This window comes from Carya illinoinensis, chromosome 8 (assembly GCF_018687715.1).
Source record: "Carya illinoinensis cultivar Pawnee chromosome 8, C.illinoinensisPawnee_v1, whole genome shotgun sequence".
Classification (NCBI taxonomy): Eukaryota; Viridiplantae; Streptophyta; class Magnoliopsida; order Fagales; family Juglandaceae; genus Carya; species Carya illinoinensis.
The window spans coordinates 30,430,885-30,455,144 of NC_056759.1; the positions used below are offsets into that span (position 1 = coordinate 30,430,885).

The 24,260-nt window shown below is 37.4% G+C and overlaps 1 protein-coding gene and 1 non-coding gene across 2 annotated transcripts; one reads left to right on the plus strand and one right to left on the minus strand.

Moving 5' to 3' along the window:
- Positions 1–14,929: 14,929 nt before the first annotated feature.
- On the plus strand, positions 14,930–15,709 carry LOC122274595. The gene is made up of 2 exons (XM_043083621.1): positions 14,930–15,386; positions 15,546–15,709. Exons 1-2 carry the CDS (start codon positions 14,930–14,932, stop codon positions 15,707–15,709), a joined length of 621 nt encoding a protein of 206 aa, XP_042939555.1.
- Positions 15,710–21,872: 6,163 nt separating this feature from the next.
- On the minus strand, positions 21,873–21,980 carry LOC122274864. Its single transcript, XR_006228404.1, has one exon. It is a non-coding gene; the product is annotated as a small nucleolar RNA R71 (small nucleolar RNA).
- Positions 21,981–24,260: the final 2,280 nt, after the last annotated feature.

Genomic DNA, 24,260 nt, shown 5'->3' on the forward strand with positions numbered 1-24,260 from the left:
CGTGCTGGGCCATAGAGTGTCATCCAAAGGAATTGAGGTGGATCGAGCCAAAATTGCAACCATAGAGAAACTACCACCTCCAAAGAATGTGAAGGGAATCAGAAGTTTTCTGGGACATGAGGGATTTTATAGAAGATTTATCAAGGATTTTTCTAAACTCTCTAAACCTTTATGTAATCTTCTTGAGAAAAATTCTACATTTGACTTTGATGTTGTTTGTTTGCAGGCCTTTAATGCACTCAAGGAGAAGCTAATTTCAGCACCAATTGTGATTGTGCCTGATTGGAGTCAACCTTTTGAAGTTATGTGCGATGCAAGTGACTTTGCAATTGGAGCAGTGTTGGAGCAAAGGCGAGACAAGCTGTTTAGAGCCATCTATTATGCAAACCGGACATCGAATGAAGCTCAATTGAATTATACGACAACTGAGAAGGAGATGCTTGCTGTGGTGTTTGCTTGTGACAAATTTCGGTCTTACCTCATTGGTACAAAGGTGATAGTGTTCACTGATCATGCAACACTTCGCTATTTGTTTGGCAAGAAGGATGCTAAGCCAAGGCTAATTTGTTGGATCCTCCTTCTTCAAGAATTTGACTTGGAGATTCGAGATAAGAAAGGAAGTGAAAATTTAGTGGCTGACCATCTCTCTCGGTTAGAGCAAGAGGAAGAAAGATCGGATTCAGTGGTCCAAGAGGCATTCCCTGATGAGCAATTGTTTGCATGTGAGATCAAGCTTCCGTGGTATGTTGATATTGTTAATTATCTAGCTTGTAAAGTTTTACCATCTGATCTTACTTACCATCAACGTAAGAAATTTTTGCATGATGTGAATCATTATCTTTGGGATGAGTCTTTGTTGTTCAAAAGATGCCCTGATCAAATCATTAGAAGATGTGTGCTGGAAGAAGAGATGCAAGACATCCTCCATCATTGCCATTCCTCATCATATGGAGGACACTTTGCAACCACCCGTACAGCAGCTAAGGTACTTCAAAGTGGGTTCTATTGGCCTTCTATTTTTCGTGATAGTTACACTTTGGTGAAAACTTGTGACCAATGCCAACGTATGGGAAATATTTCAAGGCGTCATGAGTTACCATTGAAAGGTATCTTAGAAGTTGAGTTGTTTGATGTTTGGGGAATAGATTTTATGGGGCATTTTCCTCCTTCTTTTGGTTTTGCTTATATCTTATTAGCAGTTGACTATGTGTCAAAATGGGTGGAAGCAATTGCTACAACAACAAATGATGCAAAGGTAGTGCTCAAATTTCTGCACAAGAACATATTCACAAGATTTGGCACTCCACGAGCTTTTATTAGTGATGAAGGGACTCATTTTTGCAACAAGTTGTTTGAGAATCTTCTTTCTAAATATGGTGTGAAGCACAAGATAGCACTTGCTTACCATCCTCAAACTAATGGTCAAGCTGAAATTTCAAATAGAGAGATCAAGAACATCCTTGAGAAGACGGTCAAAATCAATAGAAAGGATTGGGCGAAGAAGCTTGATGATGCTTTGTGGGCATACCGTACAGCCTTTACAACACCTATCGGGATATCTCCATACTGATTAGTGTTTGGAAAGGCATGCCATCTTCCTGTAGAATTGGAGCATAGAGCTTATTGGGCTGTAAAAAAGTTTAACTTTGATTTGAAGGCAGCAGGTGAAAAGCGACGTCTTCAATTGAATGAGATGGAAGAGTTCCGGAATGATGCATATGAGAATGCAAAGATCTATAAAGAAATGACGAAGAAGTGGCATGACAAACAGATTCTTAGGCGAGAGTTTGCTCCAGGGCAACAAGTTTTACTCTTCAATTCACGACTCAAACTCTTCCCAGGAAAGTTAAAATCAAGATGGACTGGTCCTTATACAATTCATGAGACTTTCTCTTTTGGAGCAGTAGATTTGAAGGACAAGACAGGGAATATTTTCAGAGTTAATGGTCAAAGATTGAAGCACTACTATGGAGAGCAAATGAAAAGGAACTATGCATTTATTCCTCTTGGAGATCCTAATTGATGATCATTGAAAAGTCTGGCTGTAGACTTTAAAACAAGCGCTTATGGGAGGCAACCCATAGATCTATCTTTCTTTCTTTCATTTATTTTATTATCTTTATTTATTTAAGTTTTAATAAATTGGTTTTTGATGCAGGTTTATTTAGCAAGAATAAAGAGCTGAAAAATTCTAATCTACGGAAGATTTATGATGCAACCAGGGAAGTTTCTTTTATTTCTTCGATCCTTTTTACTTTTGCATTACAATGAGGACATTGTTTAGTTTAAGTTTGGGGGTGTAAACTCCTATAATCATTTGATCCTCTTGTTTTCTAAATCTTGGGTTGTTGATGGGATGTTTGATTCTCTTACCAAGCATGCATTGGAGTAAGATTGAATTCTTTATGACTCTGAAATTTGTGATTGAAGATAGTTTTGAGAAAAATTTTCAAAAATTTCTTTTATGTCAAGTGAAGTTTTGTGGGTACTTTGGTTTAAATCTTTGACCTTGAACACAATTGAGCACATAGTCGTTTTCTCTTATTCCATTTTGCTTATGAAGAGAAGAAGTTGAATTAATTGAAAGAGGGAGGTTCGATTTTGCTTTGCTCTAGAATCCGTTGATGGGTCCTTGAGGCAAAATCCTAGTTGAGACCAAATATCAGAGAAATGATCTAGGCATTTCTTTGGCATAACCAAAAAGTTTTCCCAGCCGTCCTAAATGTCATGCCATCATTACATAGTGTGTTTCCATAGTCAACCCCCTTGAGCCTTCATGAGCCTTTATTTATTCTTTGAACTACATAAACCATGCCAGCTTTAAGCCTGAAAAACAATTACTCTACCTTTGATAGTTTGAGAAAATACTTTGGTGGAGAGTTACATTTAAAAGAGAAAAATTGGTTTCATGATGAACCGTATTATCTTTGCTTTGATTGATCAAAGAAAAAGAAGAAAAAGAAGAAGAAAGGAAGTAAATGAAAAAAAAAAAAAAAAAACAGAGAGAAAAGAAGAAGAAGAAGAAGAAGAAGAAAAGAAAAAGAAAAAGAAAAAGAAGTCGCTAAGCGGAGTGTGAATTACCTCAGATTTTGTTAAGGGAATTGTTGGTATTACATCAGTGATTACAGCAATAATAATGCCACAAGTATGAGCATATTGCCAAGAAAGAGCTATGATTTAAATCATGTGGGTTTCTCTTTTAATGTTCTTTTCACTAAGTATTTTTCCAGTTTGATTTAATTTCCCATATCCAGTTCTTTCTTAACCCTCACCCTGTGGCCTATCATTACAACCTTATTAAAGACCTTTTGATCTCTGATTTTGGTGTTGACTACATTAGTGGAGAGGATTTTTGAAAATTGGACTTATAGGGTTAAGTTTTAAGAGAATTCTTCTGATTTTGGTTGTTCTACTTTTATCTGAGTTTGCAGGTGGTTTGAGGTTAAATTGACTATATCACACACACTCAAGGTCTTAGCTTTAGGTTGAAGTAAACACCTAACTCTTGCTTGACAAATTGCAAAAATTTTGATTGATTTTCCTGCCATCTTTGATGTTAAAAGAGTAAGATACTAGAGATGAAATCTAAATTCATAAAAGCTTGGTAAGTGATGATACTTCTCTTTCGGGTTGAGTCGATATTGCCTAAACTATCATTTGCTTTTTTTTTTTTTTTTTGTTTGAGGACAAACAAAGTTGTAAGTTTGGGGGTATTTGATGACTTGCAAAATTTCATATTGCAGATTTTACAAGTTCGCTCGAGCGGAGGCTTTTGACCGCTCGAGCGAATTCAGGCAGATTCAAACGCTCGACTGCCGCTCTACAGGGAGCTCGAGCGGATTGCTGAAAAACAAAGATCGCTCGAGCGGAGACATTGGCCGCTCGAGCGAAATCAGGCAGAGTCGAACGCTCGACGTGCGCTCGACAGGATGCTCGAGCGAAATCAGACAGAGTCGAACGCTCGATGTGCGCTCGACACCCCGGTAGAGCGAACATCGTATTTTGACAGATTTTAGGTTTTTTGCCGTCACACCATATAAAAGCAATTTTTCACTCTAGGGCCGCGAGTTTTGAGTGGAGAACACTTCTTGGGAGAGAAAAACATAGCTAGAGGGATTCAAATCATCTATTTTTGGAGAGGGAATTCCAATTATTGCACATACGTTGGAATCATATACAAGCACGAATGGGAGAAAAGCGTTGAATCGTTCCCTTGAGCTTTTGACGACGAGTTGCGGCTGCAAAGAGGATTTTTCAGTGTTTATTTTCTTCCCATCTTCTCAGAACAATTATGGTGAATTCGTTTATGTTGAATTCCATTTCTAGCATGAGCTAAATTTTCTTCATTCTAGGAAAACGATGTAACCGATTTCCGAACTATGCTTGATTGTCTATGCTAATTTAATGCAATTCTCTCTTTGTTTATCTGATGTATTCTGAATTTATTGCTTCTAATTAACTGGCCATTGATTAGATGATAAGTAATCTTATGATTTGCTATCGAAAGAGGGAATCATAGGGTAGATCTTGGATATTTCAGCATAGGTAAGTATAGAGATCGAAAGACTTGTATGAACCTATGTAGTAATTAAATCATTGGTCTTATTGCGTTCTTGATTATTGAATTTGCATATTCTTGTGTGAATTGATAACCAAGAGTCAATTCCAATTGACTATCGAAAGAGGCTTTTGGATGAATTAGAGATTTGCTAATAGACAAAAGAGATTTAAATTAAATTAGCTGGATGAGAAAAGCATAGTGAAGAAGTAGGTGAAATCGATTTCCTAGAAGTTTTCTTCCCATTAATTTGATCTTTGAACGTCAGTGTTATTTCCTTTGCATATTTTTCTTTGAGTTGATCTAGTTTAAATCGCAACTACAAAAATCTTAGTGATTCCTTTAGATAAAATCAAGTTTAGTATAATTTTGGTATTTGGCAAACGTAAGGTACTAATCCCTGAGGACGATACTCTTCTTATTACTTTACTATAAAACTACGATACTGTGCACTTGCAGTTTTGCACCAGTCACCTGCAAAGGAGGTTTTGAACAGTGAAGTAGGGGCTCTATAGGTAGCACTAAAATTAGGAGGTTGTCGAAAGATTTAGGTCAGGGACATGTTTGGAACTCAGGGGATAGAAACATATCTTGTTGTAGCGATAATTATGACAATAAAGAGGGAATCAAGAAAATGGATACTAATTGAGTTGAAATATTGCATATTTTATATATTTAAAACTAATGTATTTTAATTGCTTTGTGACATTATTATTGGTTTTAGATGGAAAAATGGTTAATAGGTATAAATATGAGTTGTGATTTAAATTGGTTAATATTATGGTTTATACTTAAAGTTATAATCTCTGATTTAATTGAGCGATATTTCTTCACATGAACAATGTTTTTCTTTGATATAATATTTTTACTTTTTAATTTTTTTTTGATTTTCTACTTTTTTGGTGTGTTGTTTCTTTTCTTTATTTTTACTCTTTCTTTGATTTTATAGTTTCTAAGTTCCTGTCTTTAGATAAAATACATGCAATTTTAGCACATGACCGGCTTGAGTTTGGACAAGAAGCCAAAGGGAAAACAAATGCACATGGTTCCATAGGACCCACTCATTATTTTATGGGAGCACATGGATTTGGGAAGCACAAGCACACACGGCAATTGCATTTCAACTATCAAGCACGTGAAAAACTTTCCGTCAAGTTTAAGCAAGGAAAATGATAGTGGTATACGTAACTTTCCATACGTAAAAAACTTCCCATATACGCTCTGCTAGGGTTCGTGTTTGGTCTCCGTTAGGTGGTCTTGTCTGCTGCATGGCGGCCCCTGATGGCCCGCTGCCCATGGTAGCCCCGGCCAGGTCCTTCGCCGATCTCTTCTCTGCCGTGCCTCAACCACTGCCGGAGATGGAGGTCCCTTTCCGTCAGCCAAAAACCATCGACGGTGAACTGGTTTTCACGTTTTCAGTGGAGGAGATTGAGAAACTTGCACAGCCATTTCGGTTTTCCATTGTTCTGAAATTCCTCCGGCAAAGGCCATCTTTAGATGCAGTTAGAGCCTTCATCCGAAATCGATGGGGTTTGTCCAGCATGCCTGTCGTTTCAGCGATGCAGCGTCCACGCCATGTCTTCGTTCGGATGGCTAACGAGATGGACTTCAATAAGGCCCTATCCAGAGAATCTTGTGAGGTAAATGGCATCTTCTACCGGCCTTTTGCATGGACACCAGAATTCGATGAAGACTATGAACCACCGTGTGTACCGGTTTGGGTGTTCTTGCCTGGGCTTCCTCCGAGTTTTTACCAGCCTTCAGTTTTAAAGATGATCACAGCTCCCATTGGCAGGTTTATTAGATGTGATAATTCCACTACGTGTGCTACGCGTACAGATGGTGCTCGGATATGTCTGGAAGTAGACTCTTCAAAGGCTCCGATTAATTACTTTTGGATCGGTAAGCCTGGGGTCCCGAGAAGTAGACGGCAGGAGATTATTTTCGAGACGTTGCCGGCATATTGCTCCAGATGTAAATGTCAAGGACACAATGCTCAAACTTGCCTCAAGGATTCCGATCAGAAGAAGCAGACGAAAGCCTCAAGAAATGGGTAAAAATAGATGTGAAGCCTTCGGAAGATAGGGTGACCGATCCTGTGATTTCGTGCAATGCCGAGAAAGAGATGCAACAGGAAGTTTTGGTGCATCAGGAAGTTGCTGCAGTGGTCGAGAGTCCCCTTACGTTGAAGGCTGACCTTGGTGGGAAGGAGGTCTTGGATGATGCAACTGGAAATGGGAATGTTGATAGCATGGAGGTGCAGCGTACTCAGGTGCATCAGCATGAAAAAGCCACGGTTTATGTAGGGGAGCCGAGTTCCTATAATGATCAAGAGTTGGAGCATGGTGTGGGTTTGATGAGGGAAACGTGTGTGGAGAAAGGTGCTGGTTCGGTTTTGGGTATCACAGATAAGGAAGGGAGGTCTAACGATATTCCTCTTTTTCAAGTCACGGAACTTATGGAGGATGGGTCCAGTTTGCATGATGAGAATATGTTACAGGAGAAAGATGACGAGAATGTGGATAACTTGATCTCTACCGGATGCAATGATGAGGGCAATAAAGAGTTGGCTGCTGAAACACAATCGGATCATGAAGTTGAGAGAGTCTCTATGAAAGAGGATATGCAGAAAGATTATTCCACGGACTCGGAAGACATGACTAAAAATGTAGGTAAGTTTCTGAAAAGAAACTCTACCCGGGCTATTACTCGTCCTAAAAAGTTGAATTTATGATTAGTCCAATTCTATTTTGGAACATACGGGGAGTTCGCTCTTCCAAGTTGAGGTTGACGAATATTATTAAAAAATTTAAGCCGAATATTATTGCTTTGGCTAAGCCTTTTTTGAGGGAAGACAAGATAACTACTCTCTTGGGAAAGTATAATTGTAATAGTTTTGTCACTAATGAGAGGCATAGTGGGAAAATTTGGTTGTTGTGGAACTCTGAGATATCTATACAGTGGTTGAATGGGTCGAACCAATTTGTTTCTGTGAAAGTTGAGGAGAATGGGTTTGTTTTTATTCTCACTATCGTCTATGCTAAGTGCAACCCTGTTGAAAGGAAGAATCTTTGGGAAGATCTGGTTGAGACGAGTAATGGAAATCTTCCGTGGATTCTCTGCGGCGATTTCAACATCATAAGAGAGGATTCGGAACGACGGGGGGGACTCCCTCGACCTTTTAATGCTATGGGGGACTTCAATATTTGCCTTCAAAACTGCGGGGTTATGGATATGAGATCACAAGGCGCGTTGATGACCTGGTGTAATGGCCAAAGCGGCTTGGCTCGTAGTTGGGCAAGGTTAGATCGTTGCTTTATTAATTATAATTTTCTTAATTGTTTTCCTAACGTCTTTTCTCAGGTTTTGTCTCGTTCTACCTCTGATCACTCTCCTTTAGTGATTCAAATGGGCGAGGACCCGTTCAGGTATGGGCCTAGCCCTTTTCGTTTCCAATTTATGTGGACTGACCATGCAGATTTCCTTAGTTTCGTGGAGGGGAATTGGAATCAAGATGGGCTTGGTTCTGGTCTTTTTAAGTTATCCTTTAAGCTTAAAAGACTTAAGGTGGCGCTTAGGGATTGGAATCAACGTGTTTTTGGGAGAACAGATGTGATTATCAAAGATATTGAGCAGCGCATTGATCACCTGGATAATAGCCTTCAGAACTCTTATTCTATTGAGGATGATAATGATCTCTTGGCTGCCAAGTTGGAACTCTTAACTTGGAAGGGTCGGGAAAACATTCGTCTGTCTCATATGGCTAAGAAAAGATGGTTGATAGATGGGGATAATAATTCAAAATTTTTCCATGCTTATTTGAATGCTAAAAATCATAAGAGGGTTACTGATATGTTTCTTGCAGATGGTACTCATTTAAATAACCCTCTTGAGATTCATAAGGCCGCTGTTGAGTATTTTAAGCAGTTTTTGGGTGAGAATAGCCATTGTGAGTTTTCCAGTTTTCGGGATTTGATTTCCCCAGTGATTACCGCGGATGAGAATTTGATGCTTTGTAGTAGTCCTTCGATGGATGAAATTAAGGATGCTTTGTTCAGTATTCCTATTGACAGTAGCCCGGGTCCTGATGGTTTTGGTTCTGGTTTCTTTAGGTCCTGCTGGGAGATTGTTAAAGCAAATCTTTTGGAGGCGGTTTCTGAGTTCTTTCAACATCAGCTGCTCCCTAGATATTATTCAGCGTCTTTTATTGTTCTTATCCCAAAGGTGGAATCTCCTACAGGTTTTGACAAGTTTAGGCCTATCAGCTTGTGCTCTGTGGTTTATAAGATCTGTGCGAAAATTTTGGTGGGCCGCCTCACGAATGTGCTTCCGAAGCTGATCTCCCAAGAGCAAGGGGCCTTTATTCCTGGTCGTAGCAATTTTGAAAATATAAGTCTTACACAGGAAATGGTCCATTCTATTAATAAAACCACTATAGGGGGTAATGTCTTGGTTAAGCTTGATATGTCCAAGGCTTATGATAGAGTTAATTGGAGGTTCCTTATTCAGGTTCTGGAGTCCTTTGGGTTTTCTCCTCAGTTTTGCGCTTTGATAAACCTTTGTATTTCCTCACCTTGGTATTCTATTATGATGAATGGTACTTCCTTGGGTTTCTTTAAGGGCGAGCGTGGTTTGAGGCAGGGCGATCCGCTGTCTCCTTACTTATTTGTCATTATGCAGGAGACACTATCTCGGTTACTCAAGAATGCTTTTGAGAATGGTAAAATTGGCAGGTTTTCACAAGCTAGAGGTACGCCTTTTATTTCCCACCTTATGTATGCGGATGATATTATTATTTTCTCTAATGGTGGGAAGAAGTCTATGAGAGGGTTGATGGAGGTGCTTAATCTTTATGAGAAGTGGACAGGTCAGATTCTTAATAAAAATAAAAGTGCTATTTTGTTTTCAAAAAAAATATCTGATCCTAGGAAATCTTCTCTTCTTCGTTTGACTGGTTTTTCAGAAGGATCTTTTCCCTTTAAATATCTGGGAGTTCCTATTGTGATGGGTCATTTGAAGGTTTGTGATTTTGGTGATCTGATTGGTAAATTTAATAAAAATGTTGCAGGGTGGAAAATGAAATTGATTTCTACTGGGGGTCGTGTTATTTTTTTACGTCATGTTTTATCGAGCATGGCAACTCATCTCATGGCCGTCCTTCAGGTTCCCCATGGTGTTTATGTGGCGTTGAACAGGATTATGAGCTCCTTTTTTTGGGGTGATTTTGAGGGGAGAGGAAAGAGGAAGTGGGTGGCTTGGAAAAATATTTGTTATCCTACGGAGGAAGGCGGTTTGGGTATTCGGGATTTTGAGGAGATTCAGAGGGCCTTACATATGAAATTTGCTTGGCATTTAATTCAGGGGCATTCTTTATGGGCAGAATTTTTCAGAGGGAAGTATGTGAAAGGTAGTCACTTATCCCTCTTGAACCCTACTAAAGGAACTAGGTTTTGGAAAGCCATTGTGCATTGCATTCCGGAGGTTTTAAATAATTCTAAGTGGCTGGTGAGAGAAGGTAATGTTTCTTTTTGGTATGATAATTGGGCGGATGGGGGTCCTATTGGTGATCATTTTCCAGTTCTTGAGAGACCTTTGCTTCGAGTCAAAGAGTGTCGGCTTGATAATGGTTGGGATACCTCTCTTTTGGAAAGACTAGTGGGTTCACAAAAAGCCGAAGATCTGTTTCAGTTTTTGGCGACTAGGAAGGATGGTCAGGATATCCTTATTTGGATGAGGGATAATAATGGGGAGTTTAACACTAGAAGTGCTTCGGATTGCATCCGTGTGAGAGCTCCTTCGTTACCTTGGGCAAATTGGATTTGGCATACTCATATACCCAAGAAAATTTCTATTATGATGTGGAAGGCGTACCATAATTGTTTGAGTGTGGATGAGAAGATTAAGAATATTGGCATTCCTGTTGTTTCTAAATGTAATTGTTGTGCTAGGGGACATATGGAGGATTTAAATCACGTTCTCTGTACATGCGATTTTGCCAGATGTATTTGGAGGTTGGCAGCGACCCATCTAGGTGTTCATATGGGTGTTTTCAATACTTGGAAGGAGCAAATTAATTTCTGGTTTCGGCGTGCTGGTAAGTCCACTCAGTTAAGGTCTATCTTTGGCATTCTTCCTTCTATTGTTTCTTGGAGGCTTTGGGATAGACGTTGCAAAGCTCGGATGGAAGATAAAGTGGAGTCAGTTCAGTCTGTTTGGCATGTTATCAAGCTATGGATTCGAAGGATTATGTCGTTATTTATGAAAGTCGCTAGGATTTCTTTTCAAGATGAGGCTATTCTGAAAAGGTTGGAGATCCCAGTTGTATATCCTAGGCCCAGGCATATTCGTGTGATCAGGTGGAAACGGCCTCCCCAAGATTGGATGAAACTCAACTCGGATGGTAGTAGTTTAGGGAATCCAGGGCCGGCTGGCGCTGGGGGGGTTATTCGTGATAGTCTTGGTAGGTTGCACTCTGCTTACTCGGTTTTCTTGGGTCAGGGTTCTAATAATTTTGCTGAGTTGAGAAGTTTGTTGGAAGGGGTTAGGAGGTGTCATCAGTTGGGTTTTCGTCGAGTTGAGATTGAGGTTGATTCCCAATTGTTGGTTCGCTGGTGTACGAAGGGTGAGTGTAATATTTGGTACCTAGAAGATTTTTGGGAGGAATTGTGGGGTCTTTTGGGAGGTATGGAGTTTCGCATGCACCATGTTTTTCGAGAAGGTAATGTGGTCGCTGATTTTCTTGCCAAAAGGGGAGCTGGGGGTTTTAATATGGATTGGTATGCTCATGACTCCTTACCTGATCAGCTCCGTGGTCTGCTTCGTATGGACAAAATTGGTCTTCCCTACTTGCGCTTATCGTAGTCCTGGTACGTTTCTCTTTTGATTTCTTTGAATTTTGTATGTTGTTTGTTCGTTTTGCAGGTGCTTTGGTTTTGATCCTGGCTGTTTTGGTCTCTGGTTTTTACGTTTAGTGGGTTGGTTGTTTTAGGCATGTTAGAGTTGGTCTCGTTTTTGGTTGTTTTGTTCTTTTGTTTTGGTTTGTTTGGACACTTGGTTTTGGGTCTTTGTTCTTAGCGTTTATCTTGTAAGCCCCCAAGTGTTATGATGTTACCACGGTATTTCTCCGCCATAAGTGAGGGCTAATTAATAAATTTGGGACGGGGCCGCTATGTGGGTGGCTACCGGCTCTTTATTAAAAAAAAAAAAAAAAAAAAAAAAAAAAAAAAAGCACGTGAAAAAGGCAACGCATTTCAATCATCATGCAATGGACTTTGCAACAAGAAAAGAAAAGGCTAACATTTTCATATACTGAGGATGGACTTATGGGGTGTCATGTAGCAGGTTGTGGAGAGATTAGATGAGTGATTCACAGCGAGGGGCACGTAGATAGGTTTGAAAAAAAAAAAAAAGTTGGTGAGTGTTGCTTTGGTGGATACTGAACAAGAAGATAAGATAGAGGAGGCTGAAAGTCGTAGGAGAGGCTAAAAGTCATAGGAGAGCAAGTTTTGAAAAGAAAATCATAGAGGCACGTTGAGACGAGAGGCTGGTTTTACGAAAAAGAGGGAAAAAACAAGAAAAAAGGAAAAGAAGAAGCTAGAAACATACGAAAATAGGGGAAGCTTGGACGGGAACAGAGGCGATGAAAAGAAAGAAAGGAGAATGAGTTGGAGGTGGAAAGACGTGAAAGAACGGAGGGGAACGCAACACTTGTAGGCTCATATTTTTCTGAATGTCTCCATAGTGATTCATGGAGAGTAGGTTTTGAAAAAAAAAAAACTGACTTACGGGCACTGAACAAAAGGAGCTTACGGAGAGTAAGAAAAAGAATAGAGCTGGTACTCAACACGGGAAGGGGAGAGCTACGAAACGAGATGGTGCATAGTTCTGATATTAATTTTTCTGTTTGGACATATACTGTAGGTTTTTTTTTTTTATCTTGCAGGTCTGGACTTTTAGCTATGTTTTTAGAGCAAAGAAACAAAGCAGGACAGGTAGCACATGAAACGGTGGGAGGGCCTCTCATTTTGACGTTGGGGTGAGAGGACGAAAAAGAAAGGAATTGAGTTTGAGCTTCTGATTCGGGGTTACAGACTGGAGAGAGTGAAATGTGGAGATTAGGGCTGGTGTTTTTCTATGGACCTCATTGAACGGAAAGAGCTGGGAGCTGAATGAAAAAAAAGCTTGGGGGACTTGAACGAAGATGTGAGAAGGAAGGAACTAGTGAGAGATGAAAATCCAGGGGCTTAGTGAGGGAGATGGAACGAAAAAAGGAGGATTTATTTTTCTGGGTTGAGAGCTCTGGTTTTTACGAAACGAAGAGGGAGTTTTTACTATTTTTTCCATGGACTTCGACTTCTCAGAAAAGGAGTTTTTAACTCTATCTTCTCTTCACTTTTATGTTCTTGTGGCTGATTTCTTGTATTTTATTTTAGTATTATCATGAAGAATATTTATTTAATTTCTATAGCACTTGTGATGAACATGGTTGGCTAAATTTTAGTACTAAGGTTAGAGATAAAGTTTAATGATTTAGACATTATTTTCGAATCAACATTGAAATTTATTTTATGAGCTTGATCGATTGAATGATTTTATTGTTAGATATTTTAATTATCTATATATTTATCTTAATTCATTGTGATTTTCGAATACAATAAATGCTGAAAAAAATCCCTGTGAGATTTAAATGAGTTTGTGAATGTTTTAACTATCAATCGTTCATGCTTAATTATTAATGATTATTTTTCTTGATCTCAAATGCTAAATCATCCAATTAAATAGAATCATTATTCTAGTTTAATTGAAGTAAATCGATCGGAAATAATATTCTAAATTATTAGACGGATCCTCAAAACCTTAGTCATTTTTCATATCAATTTTTTTTATCATTTTAGTTTTATTCTATTAATTTAAATATCGTCATCTTGGTAATTTTCTCTTCTATTTGATTGCACGTTCATTTTAGTAGTTTATTTTCATTGTTTGAGTTTTTTTCTTTACCACATAAGTCAATCCATTTGGATTCGACGTTGTTGGGTATTATAACACCTGTATACTTGCAGGTAAAACTGCACTAAATTTTTAATTCACTAGTTTCAGTCAAAGTTTAGGCACAACAGATACGTTACAAGCGGAGTTTGAGGGGGATGTTGGGGGGTCTTTAAATGAGGGTGAGAATGATGGGATATGGAATCAGTTGCCTCAGGATGTAGTCTAGAGCTTTCATAAGGATGAGTGTTTAAATGGTGAAGATATGCATGAAGGGCAAAATGCTTTTACAAAAGTGTTGGGCCATATTGGGTTGGGCCTGGCATATAGGGCTGCTAGGAAGTTTGTTATTGCTGATGGACCCAATATTCTGTATTATGCAAAGGAAAATTTGCAAGTTGAAAAGAAATTAAGTGCTGATGAACATCTTAAGGTTGTCAAGGGTTATTCCGTGTTACAACAGCAAAAACCCCTCAAGGGAAGCAGTAGATGGAAACATTGAGCATGGGGTCAAGGGATAGACTCCTCGTATGGAGGTGTTCGTGCTAGTGTTAAAAGACTTGTTGGGACTCACACTGAGGATCATGTAGCTACCGTAGGTACGAAAAGAGGTAAAAGGTCTGTAAGTAGGGGTACTAATGTCCTTCCTAATGAAATGGTGGAGGTTGGGTACCAGCCCCGCTGATCAACATGAAAATACTTAGCTAGAACTATCGAGGGCTTGGGAACCTCCGAATAGTTCAAAGCCTTTGTTTTTAAATAAAGGCTAAAGCTCCTGATGTGGTTTTCTTGATGGAAACCAAGTTGACACAAGTGCGAGCTATTAAGGTGGCTAGAAAGGCAAAGTTTGAGGGTTGTGTAGTGGTGGATGCAGTGGGAAGCAGTGGCAGTTTGCTAATTATGTGGAAACAAGAGGTCCAATTGAAGTTAGTGAATTAGTCTTAAAGGCATATCAATGTGCTTATTAAGAAGGATGATGACAATTCAAGGTGGTTGTTAACCTGTTTTTATGGACATCCTGATAAAAATAAGAGAATGGAGGCTTGGCAGCTTTTGCAATCTTTTAAGCTTGTTAATATGGATTGGTGTGTTATAGAAGACTTTAATGAGGTGCTTTCCCATGACGAAAGGGTGGGAGGCATGACAAAATCTGAGAATTAAATGAGTTTGTTTAGAGAGGTCCTTGAAACTAGCAACTTATTTGAGTTAGGGTGGAAGGGGTCTAAATATACCTGGTGTAATAGATATGAGGATGAGTTCTTCACCAAGGAAAGACTTGATCGAGCCTTGGCTAATAAATAGTGGGTGGAGGATTTTTCGGATATTAGAGTAGCTACTTTTAGTGCTTTATGTTCAAACAATAGGCTACTACTGCTCGAGTTTATGTATGGCAAGGATTATGATGTTAGGTACCAGTCTCATTTTAAGTATGAGGCTAATTGGACCAAGGAGGAGGGGTGCAGTGACACAATTGCTTTAGCTTGGCAAAGGGGGGTTGGTTTGTCGAGCCATATTGGAAGGTTGCAAAGGAAATTGGAGATATGCAGTAAGGGACTTAAGAAATGGAGCCGAAATTTAATCAAAGATAGAACAACAGCTATTAAAGAGAAGTTCAAAGAGATCAAACAATTGCAATCATATGAGAGGGTTGATAATATGGGAGTTCTCAAAAGATTACAAAATGAGTTGGGTTTCTTACTTGATCAGGAAGATGTAAGATGGAAACAAAGGGCTAAAACCCATTGGTTGGTACAAGGGGATAGAAATACTAAATTCTATCGTGCTTGCGTTAATCAAAAAAGAAAAAAGAATTTAATAAAGAATGTAGTGGATGGGGAAGGTAATGTTCTATTGGCAAAGGAATAGATGGCAACAGGGTTCTGGACTCATTTCTCTCAGGTTTTTGAAACCTTTAATCCCACTTGCAGGTCTATTTAGCAATGTTTGAGTGGAGTAGATCATTGAATTTCTCTAGTCTAAAGGGAACATTTGGAAACAGAATTCACAAGAGAAGATGTTGAAGCAGCTTTAAAACAAATGTCACCCTTCAAGTCTCAGTGCCAGATGGTTTTAGAGCAGTTTTTCCAAGATCATTGGGGAATTGTTGGCTCTGATGTGGTCCAAGCTATACTTGATTTTCTTAGTAGTGGGGTTATACCTTGAAGTTTGAACCACACTCTCATTGCTTTGGTTCCTACGTTTAATTTTTCCAAAACAGTTTATGAATACAGACCTATTAGTCTTTGCAATGTGTGGTATAAACTTATTTATAAGATTTTAGCTAATAGGCTTAAACTAGTGTTGTCAAAAATTATCTCTTGGAACTAAAGTGATTTCATCCCTAATATATTAATTATAGACAACATTATGGTTGCTTATGAAATCCTCCATACTATGCAGTCTAAACAAAAGGGAAGATAGGGTAGTATGGCTGTCAAATTGGATATGTCCAAGGCTTATGGCAGGATGAAATGGGATTTTTTGGAAACTATGCTTGGGAAATTGGGTTTTGGTGGAAGATGGATTAAGTTGCTCATGGCCTGTGTTAAATCTATCACTTACTCTATGGTTGTTAATGGGGTTCCAAGTGATGTAATCTTGCCTTCAAGATGGTTAAGGCAAGGGGATCCACTATCCTCATACTTGTTCTTGATTTGTGCTAAGGGATTTAGTGTTTTGTTGCAACAAGTTGAGTTAGGGAGCCTCATTAAAGGACTAGCAACATCAAGGGGAGGCATAAGGATCAACCACATCTAATTTACTAACGATTGTGTATTTTTTGCAAGTCTAAGTAGGAGGAATTGTTTAATATTCTCCATTTATTAAAAGTGTATGAAGTTACTTCTGGACAGACTCTAAACAGACAGAAGACTTCAATTCTTTTCAGTTCAAATACTAAAGCTGTTGCGAAGGAGTGTATATCACAACAGAGTCATTTGTGATAGCTACAAAATATATATATATATATATATATATATATATATATATATATATATATATATATTTGGGTTTGCCTATTGTGGTAGCTAAATCCAAGTATAACACTTTTTTAGGGCTTAAAGAAAAGGTTTGAAGGAGGATCAATAGCTAGAAGTTAACCTTTTTCTTAGCTGCAGGAAAGGTAATCTGGATTAGAAGTGTGCTGTAGGCCATACCAACATATATAGTGAGTGTATTTCGGTTGCCTAAGATGTTACTTCAAGAGATTGAAGCTATGATTGCTAAATTCTGGTGGAGTTATAAAAAGGATGGTAAAGGAATTCATTGGAAATGTTGGAACAATCTTGGCACAACTAAAAGCATGGGAGGCTAGGATTTCATGACCAAAACAATGGTGGAGAATCATTCAAGAGCCCTCTTCATTAGTGGCTCGAATTTATAAAGAGAAGTACTTTCCAATAGGTCACTTTGTGGATGCAAAATTAGGTTACCATCCATCTCAATTTTGGAGAAGCATTTTGTATACCCCGTATTTATGTGTATTTTTATTGAATGATTATTTAAATTATTATAATTAATGGTTCTCCTATTTTAAATTTAACATGCTAATCGTTGGACTATTTTATGAACTTTAAGTTGTGAAATTTATTTTAATGTGCTTTCTTTATATTAATTATTGTTTTGTATTTAAATTGCTCTTTGCTTTAAATTATTTTGTTGTTAGACTTCAATTGTTTTATTCTATTCATATTGAGTTGTAGTGTTTTTATTTGTTTCTTATTTATTTTATTGTGCTCTTTTCCTTGTTGGACCCTTCTATTTTTAGACTGGGCTCTCCTCAGTGAATTTTTTTCCCTTTGATTTTGGGCCAAGCCCCTTCATTTTCAAGCCCATCCCATTGCTCTACAGCCCAGCCCCTTCAATTACCCGTGCAACATCGTTTTGGGGCATCAGCCCTTAGGGCATCTTCTATTTTCTTCTCCCCTGCTGCTGCGCCGTTCACTTCACCTTTTTTCTTTCTCATTTTTATTTCTTTATTCTTCTTGTTTCAGTGCATTTCTTCTCCCTTTTCAAGTTGGTTGTAGTGTGGATTGTTGCTGTTCTTCTTCTCCATTTATTTTCTTCTCCTCCTGCCAATCAACTCCTACTCCTTCTTCCCCTTCATTCAGTTTTCTTCCTTCTCTTGCATCGGATTTGCTTCATCTCGACTAGTATTTGGTTCTTATTTTCTTATCTCTTTGATTTTCATTTCTTTGCTATAAACCGAACCTTCTTTGTCCCTCTCTAGTATTTATTTTATTTCATATGTTTTTCTCTCTATTTGCAGGTCGATCTGTGGGGTATTACTATGTTTTTAGCCCCATTTTCATGCTCGGTTTCTCTAGTTTATTTCCTCAGTACTTTTGTGGGTTCATGCTTGTGATTTATTCCCTTGAATTTTCATTTGTTTGGTCCTTTTCCTTGCTCTGTTTTTGGCCTTGTCGTGCCCTGTTTTGTCCAAGCTATGAGCTTTACTTCGATTTTTGCTTGGTTATTCTGCTTTGCTGTGAATACCACATTTTCCAGCCCTTATCTTCTAGCTTTTATCTTGTAAATTAGCCATTTATTTCTGAATAATATTCCTCCAAATTTACTTATTTTCGAAACCCATTTCAGTCTCAAAAATTGTGAATTTTTCCTGATTTATTTTTGAGCTAGCTTTTGGGTGTTGAATCGAGTGCTTAATCTTTCAAAAATTTGTCTTTAACATTGTAAGTATTTTCCAAAGAATCTCTTGAGATTTAAATATATTTTTGTGATCTGGTAGGTTTTGCCAGACATTGAATCCGAGGAGTTTGTTGGTCGGGTGGATTGGAGGACAGAGTTGTTGCGAAACCAGATTGTGTTAGGTTGTTGCCTGTTGAGCATTATGTTCATGCATGTTCATGTTTGTAAATGAAAACTGGGTTTTTGTATAATTGTATGCATGTTCATGTGTATATTTGAAAACTGGGTTTTCATGTGATAAATGGTTTTTGGATGCATGCGTATCATGACCCTAAGTCAAGATAGGGTATTATCTCTGTAGAGCTCCTCTGGTCACTCGGGAGAGGAATATACTGAGTAACATCCCCTGGGTTGTTGCTGGGTGACAACGGGATCAAATAGGATGGTAACGCTCTTGTGCCGACTCCGTGGCCCCTCTACTGGCAGGGGCTAAAGGATGCTTAGCCGCGTTGAGTGCGGAACTGGGTATCACTCGTTACGAAGTCATACGCAAGGTCGTTATCGGTGGGATGACGAAGGGAGCTAGCATGTGTGGATGATCTCTAGAGGAGATCATAGTGCATACAGTTTAAAAATTAGATAATGGGCTATTTTCTGGGAAAACTATGAGCTTTTATAAAAAGATTTATGTGGACCATTTTTTGAAAAATTTGTGAATTTCTATATGGGCCATTTTCTGGGAAAATCGCGGATATGTTTTAATGGTTACATTTTTAGGGCAAAATAGAATTTTGGCATGCATTGAAAAATAATCGCTTTTTGGGAAAATGAGGTTTTGGATCTCATACATATTTCATCATATGCACGCATATTTGTTGTTGCATGAATGTATTTTCATCTCTTGGCTATTTGGTCTATTACTTACATGCGGTATATTTTCTTGGTATCGTAGATTTTGATGCAAATGAGGATGCGGCTCCGCTGGAGGAGTGATCAGGGATCACTTTCTCGTGGGATGGGATTTGGTTCCCCTTTTTGAATAATGTATTTTGGTTTATTTATGTTTTCATGGGATAATTGTATTACTTTTGAAATGCTAGTATTTAAACGAATTTATATTTTACAATTCTGATACTTAGTTGATTTACTTTAATTTATCTGTTGCGTCTTTTGTCTTACATATGTTGCATGTACACACACATAGTACTTGTCGTTAGGGTGTGTGACTCGTGTTATCATCATCCCGACATCTCAATTTTCACGTATCCGTACATGGGAGTTGGGGGTGTCATACATTTGATTTGTAATGGATTTGGTTAAGGCTGAGTTTGTTTGGAGAGTTGGTAACAGAAATCGTATTAAAGTATGGAAAGATAAATGGGTGCCAATCCCTTCCACCTTTCAGATTCAATCATCTCTTACCATTTTGGAGCTAAATGCAATAGTGGATGTTTTGATAGATGAGGAGAGCAAGACTTAGAAAAAAGAGCTTGTTCATGCTGTTTTTAGACAAGAGGGGGCTCGTTGTATTTGTAGCATTCCTATTAGTGCTAGGTGGATGGACTATAAAATTATATGAGGTTTATCCAACAAGGGGATCTTTTCTATGAAAAATGCTTCTTTTGCTGATCTTGTTAAAAAGAAACAAAAGAATGGGGAGTCTTTAGATGGAGATCATGATGAGGGGCTGATGAGTGTGCGAAAGTGCACTCTAAATACCTTATTATTGGATTAAAATGCTAAAATGTAAATAGAAATCATAGGAATTAATGTGAATTCTTGAATTGAGTTTCTATTTACGTTGGGATACTCCTAAATAGTTTTTTTATTTTTAATTTTAGAGTCTATAAAAGAGCAAGTCAAAGCCCAGTCAAATTCAAAGGAGGAGTTTCATGGGATTTGAGAGTAATTTAGATGAAGAAAAAAAATCACAAAAGGAAACTGCAAGAAGTCCAAATCCGAAATTTGTTAGGAAACAATATGGACATACTTTAGTATTTTGACCATAACATCTTACTCATATACTAGATTGATACAATTCATGATTTATTAGAAATCTATCTTAAAGGGCTATAGTTTTACTCATATACTGCCAAAATGAATCCTAAAATTTAGGCAATTTTTTATGCGGAAATTAAGAAGATATTAGGGTTTCTTTCCTACCCTATATAAGCATATTATTAGCACGAAATAGAGGGGAGGAGAGGCACAAGAGACAGATTTGTAGAGAGGAAAAAATCATTTTTATGTTCACCGTTTGCTTCATCGTTCTCTAAAGATTCTTGTTGTCTGTTATATTTATGGGTAACTAAACTCTCGAATAAGGTTAGAGATGAAATTGCACATTAGATAGTATTTCTAATTTGTTTTTAATTCATGTATTTGATTTTCAATTGCTAAAATTCTTTTTTTTATCATTCTTAATTCATTGTTGATGATTTCTTCTCCGAATAATCATAGAATTTATTCTATTTATAGATTCAATCATGTTTTTTCTATTGAATGGATTAGTTCTTTGATTATGTTTGGATCAATTATTTATCTATATTGATTTAGTTCTTTGCTGCATTATCGCTCCCTGAGTATATTGTCGTTGGATCTTCTCAATAAGAATAATAATTTACGTATTTTAAAAGTGATGAATGATTTTTCAAAGGGTTATATTTGATTTAATTTTGGTTTATAAATCTATACATTCCAATTGGAAATTTCAGGAATTAAGTTCATAATTGAGTTATCCAATGAATTAAAAATCATTAAAATACTAGATTTGTGCAAGGGATTCTCGACGCTCTACTGTTCGTCAAATTTGAGTACTTTTTTCGTTAATAACTTTGCTTTATTTTACTTTGCATTTAAAATTAATTTTTTTCTCTATTAATCAATTAATATTTTTCTTTAGTTTTTTTACTCCTTCTACTATTCTTTTAATTTGTCTCTTTGTGGAATCGACACCCCAAAACTGTGTTACAACTACCGCGTTATTCTTTGGATGTAATCAAAATTTGAAGGCGTTGCCGAGGAGATGATAGAAGAATTGTTAGATAGTTTTTCTTTTCAACAATTTGTGAAGGCAGTAACTTCGTTCCTTCTTTTAGCTTGCAGCATCTTTATTTTATTTTTGTTTTCTTTTTATAGTTTTGGTATTTTTTTTTTTTTTGGTGTTGCATTTTTCTCTACCTTGCATGCACAGGTATATAGACGCCTTGGGTCAGTTTGCTTGTAAGCTTTTGTTAGAGTCAGAGTCAAAGCCTAATTTTTCTAATTATTTATTTGATAATTTTTCTAATTCTTAAGAAATGAGTGAACACGGAGATCAACCCACTAGGATCCTTCAGGAGTACCTCCACCCTACACGTACATCCATACCATCATGCATCATATTTCTAGCTAATACTTGCAAATTGGATTTTAAAACAGAGATGATACAGTTACTCTTTACTTTTCATGGCTTAGAAAATGAAAATCCATATGTGCACATTAGGGAGTTTGAGGAAGTAGTTGCGACTTTTCATAATCAAAATGCAACTGATGACATTGTGAGACTTAAGTTCTTTCCTTTTTCTTTAAAGGATAGAGCTAAGAGTTAGCTATACTCATTGAGATCACAATCTATTGGGTCATGGAATGAGATGACTCAGATCATTTTTAATAAATACTTTCCCCAACATAAGACCAATGCTTTAAAAAGACAAATCTCCACCTTTGCACAAAAGGACAGTGAGACTTTGTATCAGTCTTGGGAGAGATTTAAGGAGCTATTGAGTACGTGTCATCATCATGGGTATGAGAATTGGCGTTTAGTGAGCTATTTTTATGAGGGACTTACACCTAAAGAGTGTCAATTTGTGAAGATGATATGGTGGTGGAATTTAAATGGTGGTGGAATTTACCATCTTAGGGAAGAGGATAACCTAAAAGCTAAGGTTGAGATTCTCACTAGGGAGTTAGAGGTTTTAAAGATTAAGAACTTAAAGCCAACACACGTGGCTAATCATACAGAGTCTTTTGGACCATGTTTTGTGTGTGGCGGGGTAGATCATTTTGCCCAAGAGCGTCCCACATTTGCTGAGATGAGAGGGATGTATGAGAAACAATGTAATGCCTTAGGTATTTACATGAAACCTATTGCACATTTCTTTGATACCTACAATCATGGGTGGCGTAATCACCCCAATTTTAGTTGGAAGTTTGAAAACCAGCCATCTGCACAACCCCTAAATCATATCCTGTACCATATCATGCACCTTCATCTTCTAGGAGCCCCTTAGAAGATACTTTACATGCTTTTATTAAGGCATAGAGTAAAACTAATCAAAAGTTTGAATCTTTGATTATGTAGGTTGTTGCAGAAAACAAAGAGATAAAGAGTCATATATCCAAGATAATGAGCTCCTTGAGTGTGAATGAGCGTGGCAAGTTTCATTCTCAAGCTCAATCCGCACCCCAAGGTCATCATATGGCACAAAAAAAATTTGAAAGAGGTCAATGCCATTGTGACAAGAAGTGGTAAGTTCTTACACATTCCAACAACTGATAAGTCAGAGGATGTTGAAAAAGAACAAAGCAATGATAGTATCAAGTTTCCCAAAGAAGCTGAGGTAATCAAGAGTCTAGTTAAGGTACCATTTTCTCAAGTTTTAAAATTTGGTATGCGAACTTTTGATTTTAGTAATGAAATCTTGGAGAACCTCAGGCAAGTAAAGATTAACCTTCCTCTTTTGCATGTTATTAAACAAGTTCACACTTATGCAAAAGTTCTTAAATATTTGTGTACAGTTAAGAAGAAGCACCATGTTAAGAAGACAGCATTTCTGACAGAGCAAGTTAGTGCTCTAATTGAGCAGTGAATTCCTCATAAGTACAAGGATCTTGGTTGTCCAACGATTGCATGTAGTATTGGGAACCATGAGTTTGGACAAGTCTTGCTAGATTTAGGAGCTAGTGTTAATTTGATGTCTTATTCTATTTATTTGTAGCTTGGTTTGGGTGAAATTAAGCCTACTTCTGTTATGCTTCAGTTGGTTGATCGTTCAGTTAAGAAACCGAGAAGGATAGTTGAGGATGTTTTGATCCCAATTGACAAGTTTTATTATCCTGTTGATTTCTTAATTTTGGACACTCAGTCAGTTGTTGAGTCTAACTCTAAGGTTTCTCTCATATTAGGTAGACCTTTCCTTGCTACGTCTTATGCAATTATAAATTGTAGGAATAGGTTGATGAAGCTATCTTTTGAAAACATGACCATGGAGGTCAACATTTTCCATACTGAGAAACAGTCAACAGATGACGAGTGCCACCAAACGTACATGATTGATGCACTCATAGACAAGGGAGTTCACACAACTCATGATTTTGATCCTCTTGAATATTCCTTTGTGAATTCTGAGTTTGATACTATTAGTGATTCATTTGATATTATTGATATTTGTGCTATTTTTTATGAAACTCAGGATTATGGCACATAGGCTTGGCAACAGAAATTTGAGGAGTTGCCTAAAAAAGTGGAAAACAGATTCTTATAAGTATGAAAGTACCAAGAGTTAAATTGAAATCTTTGCCTAAGTCTAAAATCTATAAGGTTAAAATGAAAGCGTTTCATGGTAAAAATATTCTTAGGAAGAGGTTTGAGCCTAATGACCGAATACTTATATGATTTTAGAATTCACAAGCTCCAAGAAAAACTTCGGTTTAGGTGGACTTCTTTGTAGTGAAAAATATTTTTGAAAACCGGGCAGTAGAAATAGAGGATCCTAAAGATGATCGGATCTTTAAATAAATGGTCAATGCCTTAAAGTATTAATTGATAGGCAAGTTCTAGAAGTGGAAGACATTCCACTTGTGGATCCAGTCTATCAACCTTGACCACACCACCTATGTATGTTTTTCTTTATTTATTTTGTTTTATTTTGTTTTATTTTTATTTTCTCTTATTTCTTTCTTTTTCTTTTTGTTTGTTGTTATTTTCTTTGTCTTTGTTTGTAGGCTAGTTTTATTTTGTCAGTTTAGTTTACCATCTTTGGTGCTTAGCGAGCTACCCCCGTCACTCATCAGGTGTATTCTACCA

Coding starts and splice junctions, on each gene's coding strand:
- LOC122274595 (XM_043083621.1), top strand. CDS start 14,930: ATGTATGGCAAGGATTATGATGTTAGGTACCAGTCTCATTTTAAGTAT. Junction 15,387..15,545: donor GAATGTAGTGGATGGGGAAG/GTAATGTTCTAT, acceptor ATTTGGAAACAG/AATTCACAAGAGAAGATGTT.